A 25,057-nucleotide genomic window follows, 5' to 3' on the forward strand; every position below is an offset into this window, starting at 1 on the left:
AGAAGGATACACTACTACCTACCAGATGGGTACATGCTATCTGTAACTCAAGGTTACCGCGCTGAGTCTCAGCGTCTCCTAATGTGGGAGCAGAACTGCACACTCGGGTAGGTATACGAGGGCAGAATGGCCTATTCATTAGTAAGTTGGGAAGCAGCCTTCAGCAGAAGAGAAAATAATAACGAAATACAGTGTTCTGCTGAGGCAAGCAAAACGATTAATGAGGCCTAGTTCAGGCAAATCCTAAGCAGCCTAATCAGGATTACGAAATACAAAATGGAGTCACATTCGCTAACTAAAGCTTGCACATTACAGGGATAACTCAGTGGGTTGCATAATGTGAATACAAATGGTGTCTATTTAGCCACACACTGCTAACCTAATATAACATGTAACGAGTGCATAGCAGGAAAGGGGTTTTCAAACCTAACACCACACTACCACAAAAGAGCATTAAAATGATCTGCTTTTACCTCTGCACACCGACAGGGAATCCACTGGACTCTGCACGGTGTACTTCATTTTTATGCACTATATAGAGAGCCAACGTCCTACATGGTGGTTGCTTCCCTTGTCGTGAGGGGAATCAACACTTTAGGACACCTACCTCCTTGTGGATGCGATACAGTTTCAGCAGGGTGGAGATGGCCATGGCTCCACAGCCTGATGTTTGAAGGCTTGCAGCTGCGGCTGGTTGGTGGGTGCTCAGAGAACCCCAACCTGCCTTTCTCACATGCTGGAGTATAGACCATCAGGTTTATCTCACCGGTGTGTGGTGAGCCTGACCCTGTAATAGCTCTGTGTATGTTCAGTACCCCTCCTGGTGCTGATCCTTCACACGTCATTGTTGGTGGTGGCACCCCTTGGAGTCCATCTTTGAACCCTTTGCGCGTATAGATTGAAGGCGGCCATTGGCAAGCCGCATAGACTACTGTTGCGGCAAGACACTGTGAGGGGTAACTGGACGGGGGTGGCCTGCTGTACGGTACAGTCGCTGGGGCCTTTGTTTCCCATCATTCTTTGTAGTTCTTTTCAGCGTCATCTAATCAGCCCTATGTAAGACATCCATTGCCCAGTGCATGAGAGTCAAAGACAGAAAGAGACAGTCCTGGGTCACCCCTGTTGCATTAGCTAATTTCCAATCGGCTCAACTAGGGGATTTTGCATAGTAAGGATTATTAAATGTCGCGTTTCTATATGTGTGTATACGGTACTGCGAAGAAGAAGGCATCTCATATAGGGAACGAGATTGCTGCAGAGTATTTTTTCTTCTTAACATTGATTGCAGTTTGTTGAGGTGCCGAGGATGGGAAACGGAAGCCCTCCTGCCACATTTGGTAAAGCTGCGATTTCGACTGACACTCGTACACCTATACTGACACACATCACATGTGCTCTGGGGGCGATCGATAAGCAAATAACAATGGTGAAAGTCTGTTAACGCGTGGGGTGGGATTGTTGTTGTCTGACACACAAATCCAGTCTCAACTCAATAATTCAGCTCCTGGGGTTGTACCTCACAGTGATGGACTCAATTTAATTGACAACGCTTGTAATGGGTGTGAACAAAAAGTGTCAGATTCCCACTCCTCATGCGACACTGATTCCCAACCACCAAATCAATGCTCCAGAAAGCCTGGGTCTCATATTGTGTACTTTGCTTCAAACTTAGAGAATGTCCAGTCCATGAATGCAAACACTATTGGAAAAGTGACCTCCAGGCCTGCTACCAAACTGGCTGTTCCCAAAGCCTGGAGTGATACCTTAAGAACCCAGGTGATGTGGTTAAATCACTGGAGTCATTCGTTCGATCGACTCTAGAATGTATGGCTAATAAGCTAAAGTAAGTCGGAAGCCTTACTACTTCCTGTCTGGATGTACTAAAGATAAGACTGTCTGTGTCTACAATAACACCCCGCTGTGAAACATGTCTGCCTCCTACTTGGCCATCCGCTGAACACAGTCATGAGACACCACCTTCCCCTCGTGTTTTACCTGCTCGCGAGCCCTTGGTCACCATGGTCAGTAATGTAACAAGCCCAAGATGTTCTCAAGGGTCATCGAACCATCTATCTACACAGACACATAATTTAATTTAAATTGTGGGTTTATATAGTGCTAGAATCGACTCCCGGAGGAGTATCTCCGCGCTTCAACCGCTGGGGAACCCGTCCTGGCTCACCCTGAGAGATGGTCCCTAATGGGTATCTCTAAGGTGCAACCAAGCATCCCCGGCAGTCTGGGGGGGCCGTTGTGAAGATGAGGCAAGCTAATGCCCAGAGTTGCCGAGTGTGGTCCCTGACTAGAGTAGGCACCGAGGCGAGAATTATCGAGCCCGCTGACCCTGGTCCACGACCCTGCCGCGTTGGGAATCGAACCCTGGTCCCGGGCCATCCTCTGCTTACGGGTCTGCCGCCTCTAACCAGTGAGCCACACCTCTCCACCTAGACCCTCGATGAGAGTTGGTGCATCTCACAGTGAGAGTGTTACTCGCCCAGTGATTGGTTCTCTTGGCCATAGTGATCCACCTTTGGGTCCTCCAAACTAGATCAATTGAAATTTTGGCGCTCCCTCCTGCCGCCACACCGTAGGTGATAGCACTGCCCAAGGTTCCCGTTTTATCACCACGAGAGAATGAGACCTGGATCTCATTGAGGAACGATGTATTACATTTAGAAGGCACTAGAACAGGCACTAGAACTAGCACTAGAACGGGCACTAGAACAGGCACTAGAACAGCCACAAGAACAGTTACTAGAATAGGTACTAGAACAGGCACTAGAACAGCCACTAGAACAGGCACTAAAATGGGCACTGGAACGGTCATTAGAACAGGCACAAGAACAGCCACTAGAACAGCCACTAGAACAGGCACTAGAACGGACACTAGAACAGGCACTAGAACAGAGTTGACAATGGCTGGTTTTGATGACATAAAAATGGTCCGAAGGGTTAAATTGATAGGATGTGGCACAAGACATATTACCTACATGGACCAGTCTATCGAGGCCCCCCCCTGTGCCCCCATCTCAAATCATTCAGCCCATTTTGCATGAAGAAACTGACCTGCTTTCAAAAAGTAAAATTAGGTAATCGCTGTTAGGTAATACTATTCCTTTTGGTCCTATGGGCCCATTGGTGCAAATGGTTTTGCATTACCTAGTTTGCGATTACCTAGTTGGTAATCGCAAATTAGGTTATGCAAAAACAAGGCTGTCCCGGGTCCTAAGTCCAACCTGAAGAACCCCAGAAAAATGTGCACATGTAAAGCGCACACATACCCTAGGGCATGTGTGCGCTATATGACTCTTTGAATAATGCATTGTTGTGCATTTTTCAAAAATTACATATGGTTACCATTGACCTGGAGTCAATAATATTAAAATTTCCTAAATGTACAGTGTGCATTTAGAAAATGCTTGGTACATGTGCTATGGGAATAGCAAATTACGGTTTCCTATTTGTAGTCACGATTTTAGGTAATCGCAATTTTTGCGATTACCTAAATTGCAACCACAAAGCCTTTCATACATCTGGAAAGGCTATTCTACATTCAGAAACTTGTGAAATTACTGATTTGCACCGTTTGCAAATGCAAAATTGTTTGACACATGAGGGGCTAGATGTACAACCATTTTTAGTGGTCGCAAACAGGCAATCATCCCGTTTGAGACCGCTAAAAGGGTTGTGGTATTTACAAACCATATTTTGTAAGTCAGTAACCAATTACCAACTCGAAAAATAGGATTTGTGAGTCACTATTAGGAAGGGGCGTGCCAAGGGGCATCCCTTCCTAATAGAGAGTCACACCGGTATGTACAATTGTTTTCCGACTGCAAATGCTCTCTCAGATGCTGTAACTCAGTCACTGTATCAATGCTCCTACGTGAGCCTGCCTCACATGTCCTCCCAGAATCACCCTCACTCCCTCAAGTGCTCTGACAAGAAATGTCACAGACCCTTCCTCATTAACTCGTGCACTGCAGTTTAGTATATTTTTTCTCACAGGACTCTCACAACTTCTCACAGCCACCTTTACTCTCTCTCAAGTGACCTTCCTTGGGCTCTAAAAGAGCATTCCTTACGTGCTTCTTGAAGCACTTTAGCATACTGCTTTCACAGAAGCCCTCCCATGGTTGCTGTCACACGTGGTTTGTGAAAGCCTCGTCTACAAAGTCACTCTCACATTCACTCTTCTTCTCACAGCTTCTCTTTCCTCATGGCCATCTCTTACATAGTCTCCTCTTGTGATCCCACACTCTTGCAGAGGTGCTGTTTTACTGGCACTGTCTCATACGCTGTCTTTCACTGACCTTCACATAAACTCTGCCACAAGTGCTTTCACGTAAGCAATCACAAACTGACTCTTTCGCAGTTGCTCCCACTACTGGTGATCTCTCACACCCTCAAGGCACATTCTCTCGTGACTCTCTACTGTGCTCTCTCACAAGCACTCTCTTCCTCTCTTTTCCTCTCTCTTTCTCCACAGTCTGATAGTGAGTAAGAAGGAGCGGAAGCTGGTGAAGGGGTCTGGATTCCACCTGGACCTGCTCCTCATCGGCACTTTGGGGGGCATCTGTGCCCTCTTTGGTCTCCCTTGGCTAACAGCTGCCACTGTCCGCTCCGTCACTCATGTGAACTCTTTAACAGTCATGAGCAAAGCCATTGCTCCGGGCGAGAAGCCGAAGATAGAGGAAGTGAAGGAGCAACGACTCACAGGAGTACTGATCGCTCTTCTCGTAGGTGAGAATTCCCTCAGTCCTCGTCTGCATCTCCCTCCTCATTCATGTTCCACATGTTAAAATTCCTCCATTTATTTTTTGGTCCATAAGTCGGAGTTACTGCTTTATTCATAGTCCATAGGTAATAACTAACCCTGGGCGGGTAACTTCGGAGACTTGCCTACTCCGCACTCCGTGGTAAACGTGAAGTAGGCAAAAAGTCAGCCTTTGTGGCGGAGCGGAGTTAGCCGCTCCCTCCCCCCTCCCAAATGCTGTAAAAGGATTTTTTTAAAAGGCACTTATCTGTGTTTCTGCTGCCTCCCCTGCCTGGCTGTTCTCCTTCCTGCACCTCCTCTTGCGTCCTCCATTGAAAAAAACACTACGTTGTACGTCTTGCGAGTGCCCATGTGTTGTGTCATGGGCCCTAGGCCCACATACTACTGATTGACTGACGCTGACACAGCATTCTGGGTTACTCAACTGGCCACGAGCACGTGCACTCGGGCCTCTTTATTAACCGGGTCACGTCACTCGTGACGCTGGTAATGGATGGGTGTGGGGTGTGTGTGTGTCCACTCCCATAGGGGAGTGGCCACTAAAGCAGTGCCTGTCGAGACACTAGAACGTGTCTCGCAGGACACAACACCCATGCCCACTCGCAAAACGTCCAACGTAGTGTTTTTTTCAATGGAGAAGGAGTCAAGAGGTCGCGAAGCGGGGAGGAGCAGGGAGGAGAACGTGGCCAGGCAGGGGAGGCGGCAGAAACACAGGTAAGTGCCTTCTTTTTATAAATTTAAAGCATTTGGGAGTGGGTGGGAGTGGAGCGGAGCAATGCGTAGCTCCAGGGAGTTTTTTTCAAACTCTGTGGAGCTACGCATAGAGGCACTACACCAGCTCCGCCCACCCTTAGTAATAACTTCTCTGTTATTCATGATTGACGAGGGAGATCTCACATCAATCATGGTAAACAAATTAAACCTTCCCCTGCATTGATAATCCATAGGTGAGTCTTTCTCCTTAATTTGTGGTATATCGTGGCCCTGTCCAGCATTCGTAGATCATAGGTGATATCTTATCCGTAGGTCATGGCCCATGAGTGAGATCTACTCCATTTTGCATGGTCCACTGGTTAGACAATCCCCATGTTTCATGGTGAAGAAGTGAGACATCCCTCATAATTTCAGCACTACAGGTGGATCTTCCACCTTTGCCCATGGCATATTATGGTCCTCACCCATCATCCATGCTTCATAGATGATGTCTTCTACATTATTTATGTCCATAGGCTAGGCCAACTTCATTACTCATGGTCCAGAGGAAGTCTTTCTCCATTATTCATGGTCCAGAAGGAAGTCTTTCTCCATTATTCATGGTCCAGAAGGAATCCTTCCTCCATTATTCATTGTCCAGAAGGAAGCCTTCCTCCATTATTCATGGTTCGGAAGGAATCCTCCGACATTATTTATGGTCCAAAAGGAAGCTTTCCATTATTCATGGTCCAGAAGGATGCCTTCCTCCCTTATTTAATGGTCCAGAAGGAATCCTTCCTCCCTTATTCATTGTCCAGAAGGAAGCCTTCTTCCATTATTCATGGTCCAGAAGGAAGTCTTCCTCCATTATTCATGGTCCAGAAGGAAGCCTTCCTCCATTATTCATGATCCAGAAAGAAGCCTTCCTCCATTATTCATGGTCCAGAAGGACATCTTCCTCCATTATTCATGGTCCAGAAGGAAGCCTTCCTCCATTATTCATGATCCAGAAAGAAGCCTTCCTCCATTATTCATGGTCCAGAAGGAAGTCTTTCTCCATTATTCATGGTCCAGAAGGAATCCTTCCTCCATTATTCATTGTCCAGAAGGAAGCCTTCCTCCATTATTCATGGTTCGGAAGGAATCCTCCGACATTATTTATGGTCCAAAAGGAAGCTTTCCATTATTCATGGTCCAGAAGGATGCCTTCCTCCCTTATTTAATGGTCCAGAAGGAATCCTTCCTCCCTTATTCATTGTCCAGAAGGAAGCCTTCTTCCATTATTCATGGTCCAGAAGGAAGTCTTCCTCCATTATTCATGGTCCAGAAGGAAGCCTTCCTCCATTATTCATGATCCAGAAAGAAGCCTTCCTCCATTATTCATGGTCCAGAAGGACATCTTCCTCCATTATTCATGGTCCAGAAGGAAGCCTTCCTCCATTATTCATGATCCAGAAAGAAGCCTTCCTCCATTATTCATGGTCCAGAAGGACATCTTCCTCCATTACTCATGGTCCAGAAGAAAGCCTTCTTCCATTATTCATGGTCCATAAGTAAGAATACCCTTCCATCAGGTTTCTATGGAAACAAGTGAGACCTCCCTCAGCATTTGTGATCAGTAGGTGTACCTTTCCCTTCATTTATGGAACAATTTGTCCCTCTCATCATTCATGATTGAAAGAGGAAGGAAAGCAATCCCCTACGACAAAAACGTCCATCTGTCTTGGTTGGGAGATCTTCTGGCTGTTCTGTGCAGTTACCAGTAAAGAGAGATCTATATTTCACTGAAGGAGGAAGTTTAACTTGAAATTAAGTTTATTAAGTGTTATTTAATGTGTCATTCTGTGTCTGAATTCCTAACCCCTACTAGCTCCTAGCGTTCTATTATGTTATATTGATTTGTATAGCACACTAATCACCCAAAAACATATCCAGGCGTCTGAAGGGGTGTGTAGGTTTATGGTGCCCTAGGTGCTTAGATGAAAAGCCAGGCCTTCAGTTTCTTGCAGAACTAAAGAAGTGAAGAGGAGGCTCTGAAGTGTTGAGGTAGGTCGTTATATGTCTTGGGTGCGATTTTGGAGAATGAGCGACCTCAATTTTTGCAGAGTGAGTTGATGAAAGTGTATCTGGCTGTTCAGGTATTCTGATCCTGTGATGCATAGGGCTTTGTGTGTGTGCGTGAGAAGTTTGAATTGGCTGTGCTTGTGAATGGGGAGCCAGTTAAGCTCCCTGAGGTGCAGTGTGATGTGGGTGCTGCATGGAAGGTTGAGTGTGAGTCTTGCAATGGAGTTCTGAATGTTCTGGAGTCTATGTGGGCGTTGTTTGAACATTCTGGTGTAGAGTGTTGTCGTACCCCAGCCTAGTGGTGATGAGTGCTTGCGTGATTGTCCATATTGTGTTGTGAGGCAACCATTTGAAGATTTTTTGCAGCATGCATAAGGTGTGGAAGCAGAAGAAGCACATTGCATTGCCTTGAGCTGTCATGTTGAGTCTGTACATTCATTGTGTCGGAGTTGAGCTGCAGGCAGATGGTTGGCATCTAGTCTGCTACCGTGGTCATGCAGTTGGTGAAGTTGGTTCTGGCAGTGTTTGTCTTATTCATCAGGGAGAGGATGAGTTGGATGCCATTGGCGTAGGAGATAATGGTGATGTCTTGTGATCCGATGATGTTGGTGAGCAGTGTCATGAATATGTTGAAAACAGTGGGGCTGAGGGACGATCCCTTTAAGACTCATCATAACATTTTTTTTGGTCTCTGATGTGAATGGTGGCTGCCTGACCCTTTAAGTTTTTTCCAGTGAGGAAGGAACAGATCCATTTGAGAGCAGATCTTTGTATGCAAATCTTGTGGAGTCTTCTGATGAGGTTTTATGGGAGACAGTGGCAACGGTTGCAGAGGGGTTGAGCAGACTGAGGACTGCTTTTTCTCCTTGTTGGAGGATTATGTGAATGTTATTGGTGGCCCCGATGAGTGCTGTTTCAGTGCTGTGGTTCTTTCTAAATCCTGATTGAGAGCTATCTAGAAGATGGTGAAGTTAGAGGTGAGTTGTTAGTAGCTTGTTGATGGCCTTCTCAATCGCTTTGGTTGGATAGGGAAGCAGGGTTCGGAAGTGGCTCCGTTGATTCAGGTTTGCTGTGGGCTTCTTGATTTCTACACATTTATATTCATTCTGGAAAATGGCAGTTGTGACAGATGTATTAATGATGTGTGCCTGCTTGTTGCTGATTGGTGATGTTCCCAGGTTGTAGATGTTGTGGTTGCCATGGGTCCATTAGGACCCCTGAGTGGATGGTACGCATGATCGCCCCTGTTTTGCTTCAGGTGAAGGTTGTCTATTCGGTCAATGGCCGACTTGGTTGGTGGTGGGTAGGTTAGTAATTAGTTCTGTGGGATTGGATTGGTGTGCAAAGTTGTAGAGTAATAATGAGTGATTGATTGTGCTACCCATGTGAGTCAAGTGCCCAATGTAGCAATTTGGCTATCCTTTGGAAGTGCACAAGTATTATGACCCTGGGACATCAGTGGTAAACCAAAGTACCCACGACAAACATGGCCCAGTAACCACTGACTGCCCCAGACATACAGACCTCAAATACTCATTTTAATTTATGTAACCTCTCACCTGCCTTTTTGCATGCACTCTGTGTACCCAACTGTGTGTGTATATATGGCACAGATACCCTCTTTATGGTATAAAAGATCTCTTTTGACTTTCCCACGACTGTCCTCTCATCCTTCAGACTCCACATTCTTATGTCTGCTGCACCTCTTTAGCCCCTGCACATCCTTGTATGTACTGACTGTGCTCTCAGAGACTTGCTCTGGCTGGTCCCTTCTCTTGTTAGGAGCACACACTGATAACTCCCTTCTCTGTTGCCACTCAGGTATGTCCATTGTGATGCGGAACGTGCTCCGCCAGATCCCGCTTGCTGTGCTTTTTGGTATTTTCCTCTACATGGGCGTCACCTCTATGACTGGAATCCAGCTGTATGAACGGATCCTCCTGGTGCTGATGCCTTCGAAACATCACCCGGACCACACCTACGTGGTGAAGGTAAGCTGAGGACCTGTCTGATCTCACCGTGGCGGGATCAGTGTTGGAAGGTGGCCTTATTTCATGTGCGACATCTTCAAGCATCCCTTGCTTAATGGTCTACCGCACTTTGCTGTTGTTTGTTTTACTGCAATTTTTAAAGTCAAGACTGATAATGGTAAAAGGGATGCTGCGAGTTCTGGAATGCCAAGTTCTCTTGGATTGGTTTTAAGTATCCCTGGGCTATGAACTCCGCTCCGCTACCGGAGTTTGCAGAGAACTACGCATTTCATGAAAAACACGGAATTCAGGCACAAATTCCATTCTTCCAGGTAGCAGAGTCAGCTACTAAGCTGCACCCACAAATGCTTTGATAAAGCAACTTTACATGCTAAAAATCATATAACCAATTCACAAAAGTGAACTTTTAAGATAAAAAATTTAGGCAATGAGAGATGTGATGGTTTTGGGATCCCTACCTAACCTAGGGGGAGGACCAAGCAGATGCCTTCAACACAAAGAGCATATCATGCTGAACGATTCGGTGGTGGTCCCATCCTCTTAGGACCACCCCAAGCACAGTTATGGGCAAAAATGCAATCCCAACCAAAGGCTCTGCAAAGCATTATGGGACGAGATTAGCAGTGGGCAGTGAATATTATAGTATCCAATATCAAAATAATTCTACAAAGAGCTGCAGTTCAACTAGTCATTACTAGGTGTTCCTCACGAGTCAAATGCAAAAGCATTGAACCCCTTTCATGAAGCTGCAGTTCAACTAGTCGTTGCTGGGTGTCCCTCGAGTCAAATGTTTTTGAATTTGACTCATGAGGGACACCTAGTAACGACTAGTGGAACTGCAGCTTTATGAAAGGGGTTCAATGCTTTTGCATTTGACTTGTGAGGAACACCTAGTAACGACTAGTTGAACTGCAGCTCTTTGTAGAATTATTTTGATATTGGATACTATAATATTCACTGCCCACTGCTAATCTCGTCCCATAATGCTTTGCAGATCCTGTGGTTGGGATTGTATTTTTGCCTATAACTGTGCTTGGGGTGGTCCTAAGAGGATGGGACCACCACCGAATCGTTCAGCAATATATGCTCTTTGTTTTCAAGGCATCTGCTTGGTTCTCCCCCTAGGATATGGAGGATCCCAAAATCATCACCTCTCTCACTGCTTGCTAAATGTTCATTTTTACTTTTGTGAAATGACTATATGCATTTTAGCATGTGAAGACAGAGATACTTGTTATTTTGGCAAAAGTATATGAGGTTTCTGTTTAATTGGGAGTCCAAGGGAGCGTCCGCAGTAGTAGTACTCCACCAATTACACCCATCCTAAGTTTAAGGTTATTGGTTTTATGACATTTATCTTTTTGACATTTCGGGGAGTATTTATGTATATTCTAGTTATTTCTCATTCTATCAGTGTTCATCCATATTACTGATTTCAGAATATTGTATTGCATTGTCATATTTTAATTTTATGCTACAATGATAGTTGCAGATCTTGACCTTGGACAGTGTTCCCATGTTTAAATTACAAATGATTATGTGATGATCCTTGATGAGTGAAGGTAACCCTCACCTCCTGCCCACCTAGGTGAAGACCTGGAAGATGAACCTCTTCACCGGGATCCAGCTCGCTTGCATTGTGGTCTTGTGGGTAGTTAAATCCACGGTTGCCTCGCTGGCCTTTCCTTTTGTCCTGATCCTGACTGTGCCTCTACGCCGCTTTCTTCTGCCACACATCTTCCAAGAGAAGGAGCTCAAAGCTGTAAGATTGTTTTTTCAAATTCTCAACTGTTCTATATTTATATTCAAATACTGCACCTGCCCTGATCTATAGTACAAGATCATAGCTTAAGTTTGAAGTTTGAACTCTGACGGTGTGGCTGGAGAATTACATTAGGTTGAGAAGTTGAGAACCAGCATAGCGGACTGAGAATCCTTGAACTGGTGAAGTTAAAGTTAGGACCACGTCTCTATAGGAAATTGAGTTCTTGATTTATTTGGTTTGCTTAGAACTTTGGCATGTTAGAAGAATTTCCACAAACCTTTCTCAAAAATGTCTTAGCCACCTTAGATCCTGGAAAGTTTTGAAGTGATCTGTCAAGTTGGAGCTGAGCAAAGGGGGCGGGGCAAAATGAGTTTTCCCCATGCAATTTTCCACTGGAAAATTAAACAGCGAGACATCAAAAAACGTTGAATAGGATTACACTAAATTTGTTAAAAAGAAAGGTCTTAGTCCAGAAAGTATTCTTTGTGTGATTTAGTTTACAAGCCGCTCAGTATTTTTTGAGAAATTAAGGTTCAAAATATATGTATATATCATGTCATGGAGGACCTGCAGCTCCAACCAATAAAAAGCTTAGATCAGATTGACTGCCACCTGCAACCACATCAATAAAGAAGTGTCAGGTGCCATTTTAGAACTTGGAACTCAGTATGCTGTCCTGTTAAAAAAAATATCTAGTTGGACAGGGTAGGGTTTCTCTACCCCCCTCGGCCTGGTGGGTGCCCTGTGAACCCAAATACATTTTTTTCAATTGTTGCAGTAGATCAACACCTCCGATAAAAAAAATACAAAAAACTGGCTCCTGCCCATTTTAATTCTTAGTCCAAAGGGGGTCATTACTTTTATCTTCCTTGGAAGAAGGACAGCATACGCTCCCCTCTCTGAGCCTTTATGAGGCCCCAGGTACCACATCCCCTGGTGCCGCTTTTTAATAAATGGGAGGACCTCCTCTCTGACCCTTTTTAGGACTTCTTGGCCCTATCCCCAGGGTTGATTTTTATTTTTAGACGAGGGGGTATGCGGTCCCCCTCCACAATCCACTTTAAGGCCCTGGAGAATCAATCACAGCTGCCAGTGTTTTCTTTGGGGAAAGGGACATCCTACTCACTTCTTGGTCACAGATTGTTCCAGGGGTCACCATCCTCTGGAGCCTGATGATGGCACAGTTCCTGGGGCCCCATCCCATGGGAACTGGTGGTCCCTGCCTGGGAGAATGCAGGCAGGGAATATAATCTTTATTCCCTGCCCAGACACTCCTGGCCAGGGAACTAAGGGCCATATTATCAAGAACAGGCGATAAATTATCGCCGCTTTAGCGGCAGGAAACTGCCGCTAAAGCGGCGATAAGGAGCTTGATAATGATCCTTTAGAATTCCAATAGAAGCCCAGGTTTGATGTCCTTTACACCAGAACATGGGCTTCTATTGGAATTCTACAGGGCATATTATCTGCCCCTTATCGCCAATTTAGCGGCAGTTTCCTGCCACTAAAGCGGCGATAATGTTATCGCCCGTTCTTGATAATATGGCCCTCAGATTTGTGTACATATTTATATGACACGCTGATGGCGCGTCTGTGGGTTACCTTGTTAATATGTGGTTGGACTTTCTTAGATGAAGAATTTCACCTTTTAAGAAAATTACCTATTTTCTTCCTTTCTTTGGGCTTTTAGTTGGACTGTTCTAGTTTCATTTCCCAGCTGACTTGATAAGTCCACTCCATTTAAGGTCCATTGGGGTTCCCTCTTCTGAAGTTGACGTTCTTTGAATATCTGGACCCTTTTTGTAGGATTATTCCTGTTAGTCCTCCGTCCCCTTAATCCACGGGTTAGGGTCCTGGAGTTCCCAATTTTGTTGAGCTTCACTTTTATTGAGATGGGTTTGGTTACCCATTATTCTGTATATCAAATACTGGGAGGTTAGTCCGACAACCTTTTGGCTCTCCTGAAGAAGGCTGTTTTTTTTTTGCCAAAACGCACGTGATGATAAACTTCTGGAATATACCATCTAGAACCATACTTACATAGTTCATCTTACTGAAATAGTGATGTTGATTTATTGTATATTTTTTGTTAGAAAATGTGTATTTCTGTTCTAATATGTAAATATTGGAAATTGTTCCTATGGTATTGATGTGAGCTTGATTAGTGGTTTGTAAGTACGAATGCTTTGTTGAATCATGGTATTATCACACTTTGGGGCATATTCTCAAGAACGTGTGATAAACGTAGCAAAATTAGCTTAACACAACTTTGCATCTCGCAGTTTATCTTGGGAAAACAACGCCGTGTTAACGTTGTATTCTCAACCTGGCGGCACCATGTGATAGTCCCATGATAACGCTTCAAATGACCGCGCTAAAACCAATGCGACGCCGCAAAAATGCAAAACACCAACGCGAAAAAAGTTTCGAAGAGGCCAATCGCAATACAAAAATCAGTGACAACCAGCGCTAGGCCTGCAATTCCCATGGGGCATGCGGGAAAATGCACCATAAAAGCAGAGTAAAAAAACGGTGAGATGACAATGTACGAGCACAACCCCACAGCTGTGATGCAGAACAAATGACCATTGTACCGCATCAAATAGGCATCTCCTTACAGTCACAATGTACATTCACATGCATGTAAACTGCACCAAGGCTGAAACATGCAAGGAACACACAGTGAAACCGCATCTCCCCTTCACATTGCAGAGGGACAAGCAACCCCTCCTGCACACAGACGTGTCATGACCATGATCAATCAATCATGAAAGCGTGGATGAATGTAGGGCCAGTGACTCCCACTTACGTACATGTTGCCCATGTTGTGGGACTTGAGTCACAGGGGGCATCCTTGCATCATGGTGGTACATATAACTGACCCCAAAAGGTGCCCTCTTGTCACCTGCAGGTCACAAATGGCAGCCAAAATGGAATGATTTTGGAGACATGTGAAACGCCGAAGAGTGGGCTTCCCTACTAACTGTGACACACAGAACTGGTATTTCGAATACATGACACCCTAAACAGCCTCTCTGCACAGAGGTGACACACCCACCGTCCATGAACAAATCATAACATTGTCAGCACTACATGTCGCACTCACATTTGTCTGAGTGATGTGCCTGTACAGATGAGTGACATGCACTCAAGGAATGTATCATTGGAATGCATTTATTTGCACATGCTGTGCCTGTGGTCATTGTGTACTGTCCCATGATTGCTAAGGACTGTCACAATGTGACGTGCTTATGTGCAGAAATTGTCAATGATGATGTTCCTACGGGCTATTTCTGCTGCAGCAGCATTGGGGTGTGGTCCACCTGCCTCATCTTCCTCATCATCGTCCGGTGCATCTGGCACTTGTAGCCATGGGGCATTGGTGCGTACACATATGTTGTGCAACACACAACACGCAACGATCACCTTGCACACGATGTCTGGGCTGTACAGGAGCCTTCCACCTGTGACATCCAGGCACCTGAAACCTGACTTCAACACGCAAAATGTGCATTCCACGATGCCCCTGGTGCGTTTGTGGGCTGCATTGTACTGCCTCTGGGCCTGTGTGTTCGGGCTCGGAGGGGCGTCATCATCCAAGCGCAGAGTGCATATCCTTGGTCACCTGTGACAGTGCAGAGAGACATGAGTCAATAGTTGGTTCTGCATGATGTGTTGGACAGGTTCACTGATTCATTGGTGTGTGATATGTGTGACTTGGTGATTACTGATTGGCAAGTACTGCTTGTAGCAAATGAGCGGCATCAATGTGTATTCCGTAGCCTCACTGCTCCTCCTCCCTCCCCCTGAGCCTATTTACTAGTGTGCGCAGCGCGGTTGCATCACTTGCACTCCTACGGCACATCATTGTCATGCCTCTCTGCGCATGTCCACAAGCCTGACAACAACACTGTGATGTTGTGCGATGAAGGTCGGCGGCCACGTGTGTGTAGGCCTATGGTAAGGACAGGGCGGACACAGATGAAGATTTCATGCCTGGCTGAACTCGCCATGCAGTTGAGGGTAGACCTTTGGCTTATGCTGCGAAAATAGCGACACACACAACAGTTGGCATGTATAATCGCTGACCCCGAATGGGCTTGCGCACCCTCATGTACCCCTCTACAGAGCCTGCACTCCGGGGACATGCTACATAGCAACATTATATACTGTGTGACGGGTGGCGCTGAAACTACACCAGAGACACACGCATCAGTAACTTTCTTGGCAAGGCCTAAAGTCAACCACTCCAGAGCCAAGTGTTGAATGACCACACCCCTACGCCGTACTGCCGTACGCTGGTCCTCCCCCTTACGCTCACAGGGGGGGCTCGACACAGCTACATGTCCCGGGTCTACCCCACTGCCTGAGGTGACAAGGTTGCGCCCTTTGTACACAGCACAATGTAATGTGGTATGGCCCGAGGCCCTCATGCATACATAATGACCACATGGATACACTGAGATAATTTGTGGAACTGGCTACGGGCACGTGCACTCGGCACCTTTTATTGCCAGGGTCACACGTCCAGTGACACCTGTGCTGGATGGGTGTTGGGTAGTGTAAGCCACCCCTCAGGTGTTGGTTGGTGCTGGCAACAACTACAACAGTGATCAGACAATCAGAAGTTCAAAGTAAAAACAGCGAGGGTCCATGACTTGAGCTGCACAGAGTTAGTGGCCCCGGATGCACTTCGGCCGGAGCAAGCACACCCACAAGGGACGGTGACTTGCGGTGCACTGAGATAGGGCCACAGGAGCTGAGCGGGTCCTCGTTGATGTCCAAGGAGAATGTCACAGAATGTTACAGGGGACAATGGATGGTGTCCATCCAGGGCATGATGCTGAGGTCAGAATCAAGCAGAAACAGGCAACATGGAGGAGTTGAATGCTACAGACTCCTTTTTCCCACCATGTCAGTATCAGCTACATGATGATGAAGACAACCCCCAGGCCATAGACTCAGCCACCACCAAAGTTCAACCAGAGAGTGTCCCTGACTCCCGTGGCACAGAGTCAGTGGCACCCGAGCTGGAAGGGGATGCAGTCTGCGATGAGGCCTGTACAATGATATCAACTCTGCCATAAATAAATCAAGGCTCAGTTCCAAATGTGTGACCTACACGACCGCAGTATGGGCCGGAGGCAGCCATCAGCAGGGGCCCACAGCCATGTGTCGTTGGCTTGCGATGCACAGAGTTAGTGGCACCAGAGCAGTTGTTGGTATTGTTCGATCACCTCCGTAACGAGGATCCTTTATTTCCTCAGGGCTGACCCACGTCTTCCTATTCCTCCTCTCCTTGCGTACAATGATATGAACTCATTCAAACAGGAATCAAGACTCAGTTCCAAATGTGTGACCTACTCGACCGCAGTTTAGGCCTGAGGCAGCGGTCAGCAAGAGCCCACCGACATGTGCGGTCGGAATGCTATGCACAGAGTTGGTGGGACCACATCGAAGGGAGAATAGTGCCATAAACCCAGCCATAAAATATGTACTCTGCCATTGTGTAAACAAGACTCAGTTCCAAATGTGTGACCTACTTGTCCGCTGTGTATGCCCTTTGAGTACGTCAACGAGAAAGGAGTAGTGTGGGCCTGTGTCGCGGAGGCCAAGTTGGTCTGAGGAGGCTGCCAAGGTCGCAGGGCTCGGCCTTGGAGCTTGCACCGGCATGTGGTGGGCCCTCTTATAGACACGCCGGCGTCGGCAGGTGAGCAGTGAGGCCTGGATTCGCAGGGACGGGCAAGACGAGGTCTGGGGACTAGCGGCCTGGGGTGCAGCAGTCACACAGGAACGCAGGCAACACCGCTCACGGCATCGGCCTTGTGGCAGGGTGAGGAGCGCTGCGCTGGCAGGCACGTTGGCCATTCCGGAAGAGAACCACGCCCAGGGCTAAGTGCTTTTTATTCACACCCCTACGCTAGCCCACCCAACACACGATTACAGGGGGGACGTAACAAGCTACATTTCTTGAGATCTTTCCCACTGGCTGAGGTGACATGGTTGCGTCCACTGTCTACAACACTACCACCACTAGCAGTATATGTCGACATGGATATGTCTGTGGTCTGCATACTGCAGTCTGTCCAGCACATCCACACCACACTTGGCATTGTGTGCATTCTCAATCATGGGTCACTTGCCTCCTTCGCACATGCCTGGTTCGAACCTCTTCCCACATTCTGCTATTGTGTGGCTGAGGTGCCATGCCGTTGATGGCTCATGTGCATGGCTAGCCCAGGTTACCGCAGTACGTTGTGCTGTCGTGTATGGTGGGTGGGCATGTTGGTTGGCATGTTGTATGTGAGTTTGTGACGTGTGCATTCCCAGAGTTGTGAGTTGCATGATTGTGGAGTTGAGGTGTGTGGTGTGTTGATTTGGTACTTACCAATGAGCACTGCATTTCTGTAGGTGCCATTCTGGAAGCGACAGTTGATGATATACTGTCGGAAGATATATGAGTCATGCACACTACCTGGGTAGTTGGCGACGACATTGGTGAAGAGTCCCCGGTGGTCCACTATTGCCTGCACATTGATGGAATGCGTGTGCTTTCTGTTACTGTAATTGCGTGCAGTGTCGGCAGGGGGCACAAGTAGGACATGTGTGCAGTCAATTGCCCCCAACACGTCCGGAAATCCAGCTATGGTGTAGCTGTAGAAGCCTTGCTTGGTCTCCAGCTGTTCCTGCGCATGTGGGGGAAGTATAGGTACTGGGGTACCAAGCTAATTATGGCATCCAGGACTGGTGTGAGGAACTTGGATAGGGCTGGCTGTGAGACTCCTCGGACTCTGGCGGTTGTTGGTTGGAATGTCCCAGATGCCAACAGGTGCAGCACAGCCAGCAGCTTTGTCTGCGGAGGGATGTTGGTTGTCCGCTGTGTTGGTACCGTCAGCCTGTGGGCAATGATGTTCAGGATGTGGAGGATGGTTGTCCTTTTGAGTCAGTAGTGGGCAATGACATTCTCTGGGGTTAAGTCTGTGAGGCTGGTGTGTTTCCTGACGGTCCGCTGTCTATGTCTGCGCTGCCTCTGTAGTGGTCTGGGGGGGTGGGGTGGCAGGCCTGGGGGTGGTTGCAGTGGGTGTTTTGGGCATGTTGGGGCTCCAAGCTGCATGATCATTAGCTCCATGGCATCTGTTGCCCTTCAGATGTGGCTCTGGGCTGGGCTCCCTTTTCTGGTGCAGGTTGTCGTCCGACTTTACACCAGGTCAGAGCAGGTGTTCATTTCCTGCTGCTAACGCAACTTATCACCTGTTTTGTGATCTTATCGCCGATCTGGCTGATTGTTGAGAATGTTGCGCTGTGGTGTTTTTGTGAGCTTTTGCACAGGCGCGCCTACTCTGCATCTCATTAGCGATAGTTGCCGGGGTCATCTGTGGCGATGTTTTTTGCGGCTGCTATAGCGGGTAAACTGGTGAGATGGGCTGTTAGCACCAGCTTGTGAATGGGGCGATAAATTTATCGCAACTTTGCCAGCGATAAAGTGCTGATAACTCGGCGATAGATCCTTGAGAATATGCCCCTTTATGTTTCATTCTGTTCCATTGTTTGTATTTATGCTATACAGCAGATAATTTAATGGCTATATATTGCAAGTATTTTTTGTTCTTAACAATAAATATTATATTTAACTGAATTCATTCATGTTTGCTTGGCCTTCTCATGTTCATTGTTAAGGTTAAATCTTAGTTGCTGAGGGCTGATCCTCACGCTAACAAAAAGAAGATCCAAAGACATGGTTAATATTTTATTTTAAATAATGCTTTATTGAAAATATAATCATTAAACATTGCAGTGTGTCAATTTAAGAAATGTACATTTGATTACAGTTATTGATGACTTGACAAAGACAAATGGCCAGTTTTATATATGTTGATGTGCCCACCCCTTGATAAATCTAGCCCTGGGCGGAGCTCGCGGACTTTCACTCCGCGAAGTTCCACGCAGTTAAAGTAAAACTCCTCCATGCATCCCGATAGCTTGAGCTGCAGTTGGTATTCTTACAACATTCTTGGCAGCGCCCGAGCATTGCACACACTACGCAGTGAAAACAATCAGTCCTCTGATACCGGTTTCAGACAGTTTGAACGTGAAGAAACCCCCTCATGGAACGGCGACTTCACTAAGTTTATCTGCCTGTCGAGTTTAACTGTTTGACCACTCACTCTGGCCAAACATCTCCATTTTAAAAGTTCCCCACCGTCTGGCGAAAACCCTTTCCTTTATTCCCCTGAACTCCGACATACGGCCTTTTCCGTAGCTCTGCCGCCGCCTCTGTGTTGGCGTAGACACTGGAGTCCATCCTCACCAGCCTTTTGCAGCACAGCAACATTCCAGTAACAGTACTGCCCACCGCTTTTATCTGTTACTTCTACAATACGTTTGCACACCTGGAGGCCTCTTTGTAGCCGTTCGGTGCTTGCTTTGGTTGCCAGTGCACAAACCTATACTATAAAGCGCTCTCCTACGCTCCTACCTAGAGTCAAAGGTGCCGCTGTAGAGTGACTTGAAGGCCCCGCTGTAGTGGTAGTGAATTAAGTCCCCGATCTTCTTCCGCGGGCAGACTTGGTGCACGTCGAAGCGGTCAATGATAACATTCTCCAGGGGTCCAGGGTCCCCCCCCACTGCATGCAGGGCTGGCATTCTGAGAAGCAGCAGGGTGCCAAGCATGGCAGCAGTGCTGGGTGACAGTTGGGACAGAGCCTGAGGCCTGTGAGGTACTGTGCTCCGGGGTTGACCCACACACAATGCAAGACGATCTCGTCAAACACCAAGGCCGGGTGGAAACCAATGAATTTGCGATCAAACCACCACAGTGAAGCCGCCAGCAGTGCAAACTACAGAGTAGAGCACATGCAAATGGGGGCCAGCGAGACTTGAAAGAGCCAGAGATGCCAGAGAACATCACCGTCACTATGCCAACTCCAGGAGAGGAGGGCGCACCGCATGCAACTGCACATGAGTTGCACTTGACCCTTCTCCACCCCTCAGAACCCAGCGACATTCTCCTGTTAAGTGCAGCACATTACCTGTTTCTTCTACCATTTTATGGCACACTGGGGCCATTAAGCTCTTTTAGTAGCTGACTTTGCCTTGGGCCGTGGGGTCTGCACTTTGAAAACACGTCTGTAGCACCACCAGAATCATATTTTAGTGGTGGCTGCTGGTAAACTCCACCACGCGGCGTGTGCAGAGTTTTTGCCAAATTCCATGCTTCAAGCACAGCACTGAGTGGCAAAACGCTACGAACTCGGCTGGAGGGGAGTTTACTGCCTACGCCTAGATACATCCAAATGCCTTACTTAAAATGACACCACTTGTGTTGTTTAATGGTGTAGTCAGCCATGAGCGACGATGCAGTTGAGCGCCCACAAGGGTTTGGGTCCTCGTCATACACTGCTAATTAACTCCCATATTAGATCAATTATGGCATGTTCTATGACATCATTGATGATATGACTACAACATCTGAAAAGATACAATTGATGACAACAATGTGCATGATGGGGGGCAAGTTATAGTTACTTGCAATAACAATAACTGTTTTTTTCAGAGTTTTATATAGCGCGAACTTGACCCGAATCGGGTATTAGAACGCTTTACACGAGCACCAGTTACATTACATGAGGACAAATTAATTTTTTTTGTTTTTTGTTACGCACGGGTGAATTTAAGTGATTTGCCCAGAATCACAGGCTGTTCAGCGTCATTGCCGTGACTCGAACCCAGTTCCCCAGATTCTGGGTCGACCGCCCTAGCCGTTAGGCCAACTCCTCTCCCATGGTTAATTTCACTTGTTTGGTTAATTTATAATTGTAAGTTTTAAATTACATTTTCAGCTAAATGTGACATCCCTTTTTAACCTTTGTTTTTTTTCAGTGATTGATATATATATATTGCCCAATGGCTGTCTCCACTGAGTACTTATTGTTAGGTCAACATTTCCATAGGAAATGCTTTTTTTATCTTGCTTAAATCTTTGGAACCATATGGCAAACCTTCACAAAACTTTACCAAAAAGTCCTCTCCTTTAGCCTAGTTTTTACATGAAAGGTTTTGGGGTGACCTGTCATGCGGGGGCCGAAAAGAAAAAAGGGGGGTCTAAAATGCAAAATCCCCCATGCATTTTCCATAGACTTTTGTCAAAAGTGATTTCGGAAAAACTGCTTAATGGAATTACACAACATTTTGCAGAAAGCTAGATCCTGGTCTGCAGATTATACTTTTTGCGATTCTGTGTAAATCTGTTCAGTAGTTTTTGAGATATTAAGGTTTCTAATAATGTTCTTCTGGACAATTGAATTCGAGGGTCTCTAACCAGAGTCCCTCAAACCAATTTTTTTTTTTAAATGGAGCGTTCTTATTGGCCCAGGGAGCTTTTTATCTCCTTGGACCATCTCACGTCTGAATCTGACTCCTGCTGGAGCGAGGGCTCTGATCGGCTGCCAGCAATAGGAGAAAAATGTTGCTGGCAGTTATTACAGGACTCGGGGACTTAGTTCCCTGTGTTGAATTTGAAAAACAAAAAGATATAATGGGGCATGATAGGGATCCACTGCCCCCTTAGGCCCCTTGGGGAGGACCAAGGGGGACCCCCCCAGGTCAAAATAGAAAAAAACCTGTAGATATTTGCTGTAGTCTTCTAGGACTACAGCAGGTTTGTAAAAACAAAAAGACAGGCCGCAGCTGTATGCATTTAATTAAGGGGAGGGAGTGCGTGTCCCCTCCCCGAGCTGTTTATAGGCCCCGGGGACTCACTCCCGGGGTTGCATTTTTATAAGGGGAGGGGAGCCATGCAATCCTGAGCCATTATAGCCCCCACAGAGCCCACTCCTGGGGCCAAAAAACTATCAAAGGGTAGGGGAGATGCACGGCCCCCAATCCTAAGGGGTATATTCACAAGAACGTGTGCTAAACATCACCAAAGAATGCTAACGCAACTTTGCACATCGCAGCCCATCGCTGAAAAATAACCCCTTGTTAACGTGGAATTCACAACACGGCGGTAGGATGCGATAGTCTGCTGATAACACGGCCAATGTCCGTGATACAACCATCCCGATGGAGATAAAAACACAAACCACAACACCAGAAAACTTGCGATGAGCCCATCCGCGATAAGGAAAGCAGGGATAAGCACCACCAGGACCGCGAGACACACGGCAGGCGGGAATAAGCACAAGAAAAGCCTGAAAAAGTAAGACACACCAAACAGAAATCAACAGCAAACCACAATGGAGGCAACCTGAGCCAGCAGACAACCCCACCAAACCCATTGGCAACAAAACATTGTACATGGCAGGTCAACTTGGACAAGATGAATGCAGCCTGAGAGCGGAGGAGGACAATGGCAGAAAACCAGAACTCCAGCAATGATGCGAAAGGCACAAACAAGCAGAAACATGCCAACAACAAGAAGGCAGCAATGCACACCGGAGGTGGGAGGCCAACGTCACACCAGGAGCTGGATGACATTTAGGAATTTGATGTCCACCACATCAGTCTGGAGATAGTGGCAGGACTCGGGGACCGGAAACTGCACCAAACAACAGACACAACAGCAACAGTGAGAGGAACCAACAGGGACTGGGTGGCGGAGGGAGATGGGCACAATGGCACACATGCACAACTGAGCACTGCACAACTGCAGACAAACCATACCCAAGAGTAACAACACCAACCAGGAGCACAAGTCACACAACCCGGCAATGTCACACCACTGAACAAGCACAGAAGTGAAGACAACACCACCCGAAAGGGAGAAGGGTGAGCCAAATCAGAGCTGAAGAGACATCTCACACATAATGCAGCACACACACATAGGAAGCAGAGCACCCCAACATCCAACACAATCTGGTACAAACACCAACTTGTGCACAACCAAACACAGGACACAAGTGCACATCTGGCAAAGCACGAAACAGGGACATGATAATGCACAAGTACAAACAAACAGTCCTGATGGGGTAGCATAGCAGGGATGGCAGGGACAGGGAACCAGTGAGTCCTTGACACACACATTGGCATACAAATCAAGACACAACACAGTTGGAGACAAGTGAAAGTGCGGAATCTTTATCAACATGTGCGAGTCAGTATGGCCAAGAGAAGTGCCACGATATGCAGACAAATGCAGCAGCATGTCTGAATGAGGAACGTAGGAAAGTGCTCACGTCCACCTCGGGGGAGTCCCTCACCAACACAAGTCAGTGCCAACCCACGTTGGTTGTCCACGCCTGGAAGATGAGTCCTGGCCAATGCAGCCATGTCCACTGTCGTCTCGGGACCTGTGACCAGATCCACAACATGCAACCATGTGTCGTGACAAGTGCAATGGCTCACATCCAGTTGTGGCTGCAGGTACCTTGTCACTCGTTCATGAACGGGAGTGCAGCTGCGTATGCCAACATCTCCAATGAGGGATCGTCGTCCACCACATCTGACATGTCGTCGACGTACTCCATCAGCTGACACGGACAGAAGTACTGACTCCAACCACTGGACCCAATGTGCACCATAGCCCAATCGGGTAGTGGCTCAGTGTGCTCACTGCACACGACGACTCTTGCAATCTCCCAGGTCCAGTTTCCAGCCTGCATGCCAAACATCCATGCATGCCATAAGTGGTCATCCTGGTGAGACTCCTGGTCGTGAGCCAACAGGGGGTGCACACACACATCGAAATCCAGGTCAGCTACCGTTACGTTGGAGAGGCAGACATCCATGGACCACTCGAATATGCACGAGCGACAATGCAACACAGGCTGCACGCAGGTGACGTGCGCAAGGCAGAAGCTCAGCCGGTAACTGAACCGCAGCACTGCCAACGGCAGTGCCCCCAGTACATGCAGCAGACATGCATGGTACAGCTCCACGTGACTGGAGTAGACCATGTGTCCGGGATAGTCTGTCATTGTGTCAGTGGCTCTGCTTGAAGCGGCACTGGCTTGCCCTGAGACAGTCCTGTGGATGAAATGGCACAGCTTGGTGCAATGAGCAGTGTCTGTGTGCAACGGGTGCAGGCCTTGGGTGGGGTGGGAGTACGTGTGAAGGCCATATCACGCACGCCAACTATGACCAAGGACCACTGCGTGCAGGATGTGTACACATTGTTCTCACGCCGGGCAGTGCGTAGTGTGGGAGTCGCAAGCAAATGCTATCGTATCTGTCAGGGGGCGCTGGGCACATGCAAGTTCCTGCTCAGAGCTGCAGATGTGCTGCCGCCTCATAGTACAGACAAAGGACCTTTCATCCCTACAGTAACTTCACCAGCTGCATGCATACAGGAGATGTACAGAGGCCAGTCGTGGGTGGGGTGGGACGTCTGCGACCCTGGGAATCTTGGATGATATGCCCAGCACGATGCACATGAGCGGACTCACTGTGTGTTACGTTGCCACACAGCTGCTCCTCCCTGCCACGGGCACCCACACTTGTGTGCACTGCACGGTTGCATCACGTGCACTCCTACGGGACACCATTCTAATTCCTGTCCGCGCATGTCCAGCACCATGCCCAACAATGCTGCGACGCTGGCTGTGAGAAGGTGGCCTGATATATGCTGTCCACTAGTTCTAGTGGGTACCTTGCATCAGTCCAAACAACCCCTTAAGGTGATAGGTTAAAGACAACCTTTATTGAAAGCTATCCTAGTGGTAGCTATGGAGAGCAGCCTTCAAGCTAAGTCTTGAAGGAATGTAAAGCAGCTTGTTTTAGAAGTCTATAATCTCTTGAATGATCAAATGAAAGGACACCCACACCAGGTAT

The 25,057-nt window shown here is 47.3% G+C and overlaps 1 protein-coding gene across 3 annotated transcripts in view; it reads left to right on the forward strand.

Annotated features, from left to right (window-relative positions):
- SLC4A3 (solute carrier family 4 member 3) overlaps positions 1–25,057 on the forward strand; it is a 696,397-nt gene that overhangs the window by 606,675 nt on the left and 64,665 nt on the right. For all 3 annotated transcript variants that reach the window (XM_085650187.1, XM_085650189.1, XM_085650188.1), the window contains 3 exons: positions 4,490–4,743; positions 9,356–9,525; positions 11,114–11,287. In XM_085650187.1, coding sequence (XP_085506313.1) covers positions 4,490–4,743; positions 9,356–9,525; positions 11,114–11,287 — 598 coding nt within the window. The remainder of the gene's footprint in view (positions 1–4,489; positions 4,744–9,355; positions 9,526–11,113; positions 11,288–25,057) is intronic.

Source organism: Triturus cristatus, chromosome 3_2 (genome assembly GCF_964204655.1).
Source record: "Triturus cristatus chromosome 3_2, aTriCri1.1, whole genome shotgun sequence".
Taxonomy (NCBI): domain Eukaryota; kingdom Metazoa; phylum Chordata; class Amphibia; order Caudata; family Salamandridae; genus Triturus; species Triturus cristatus.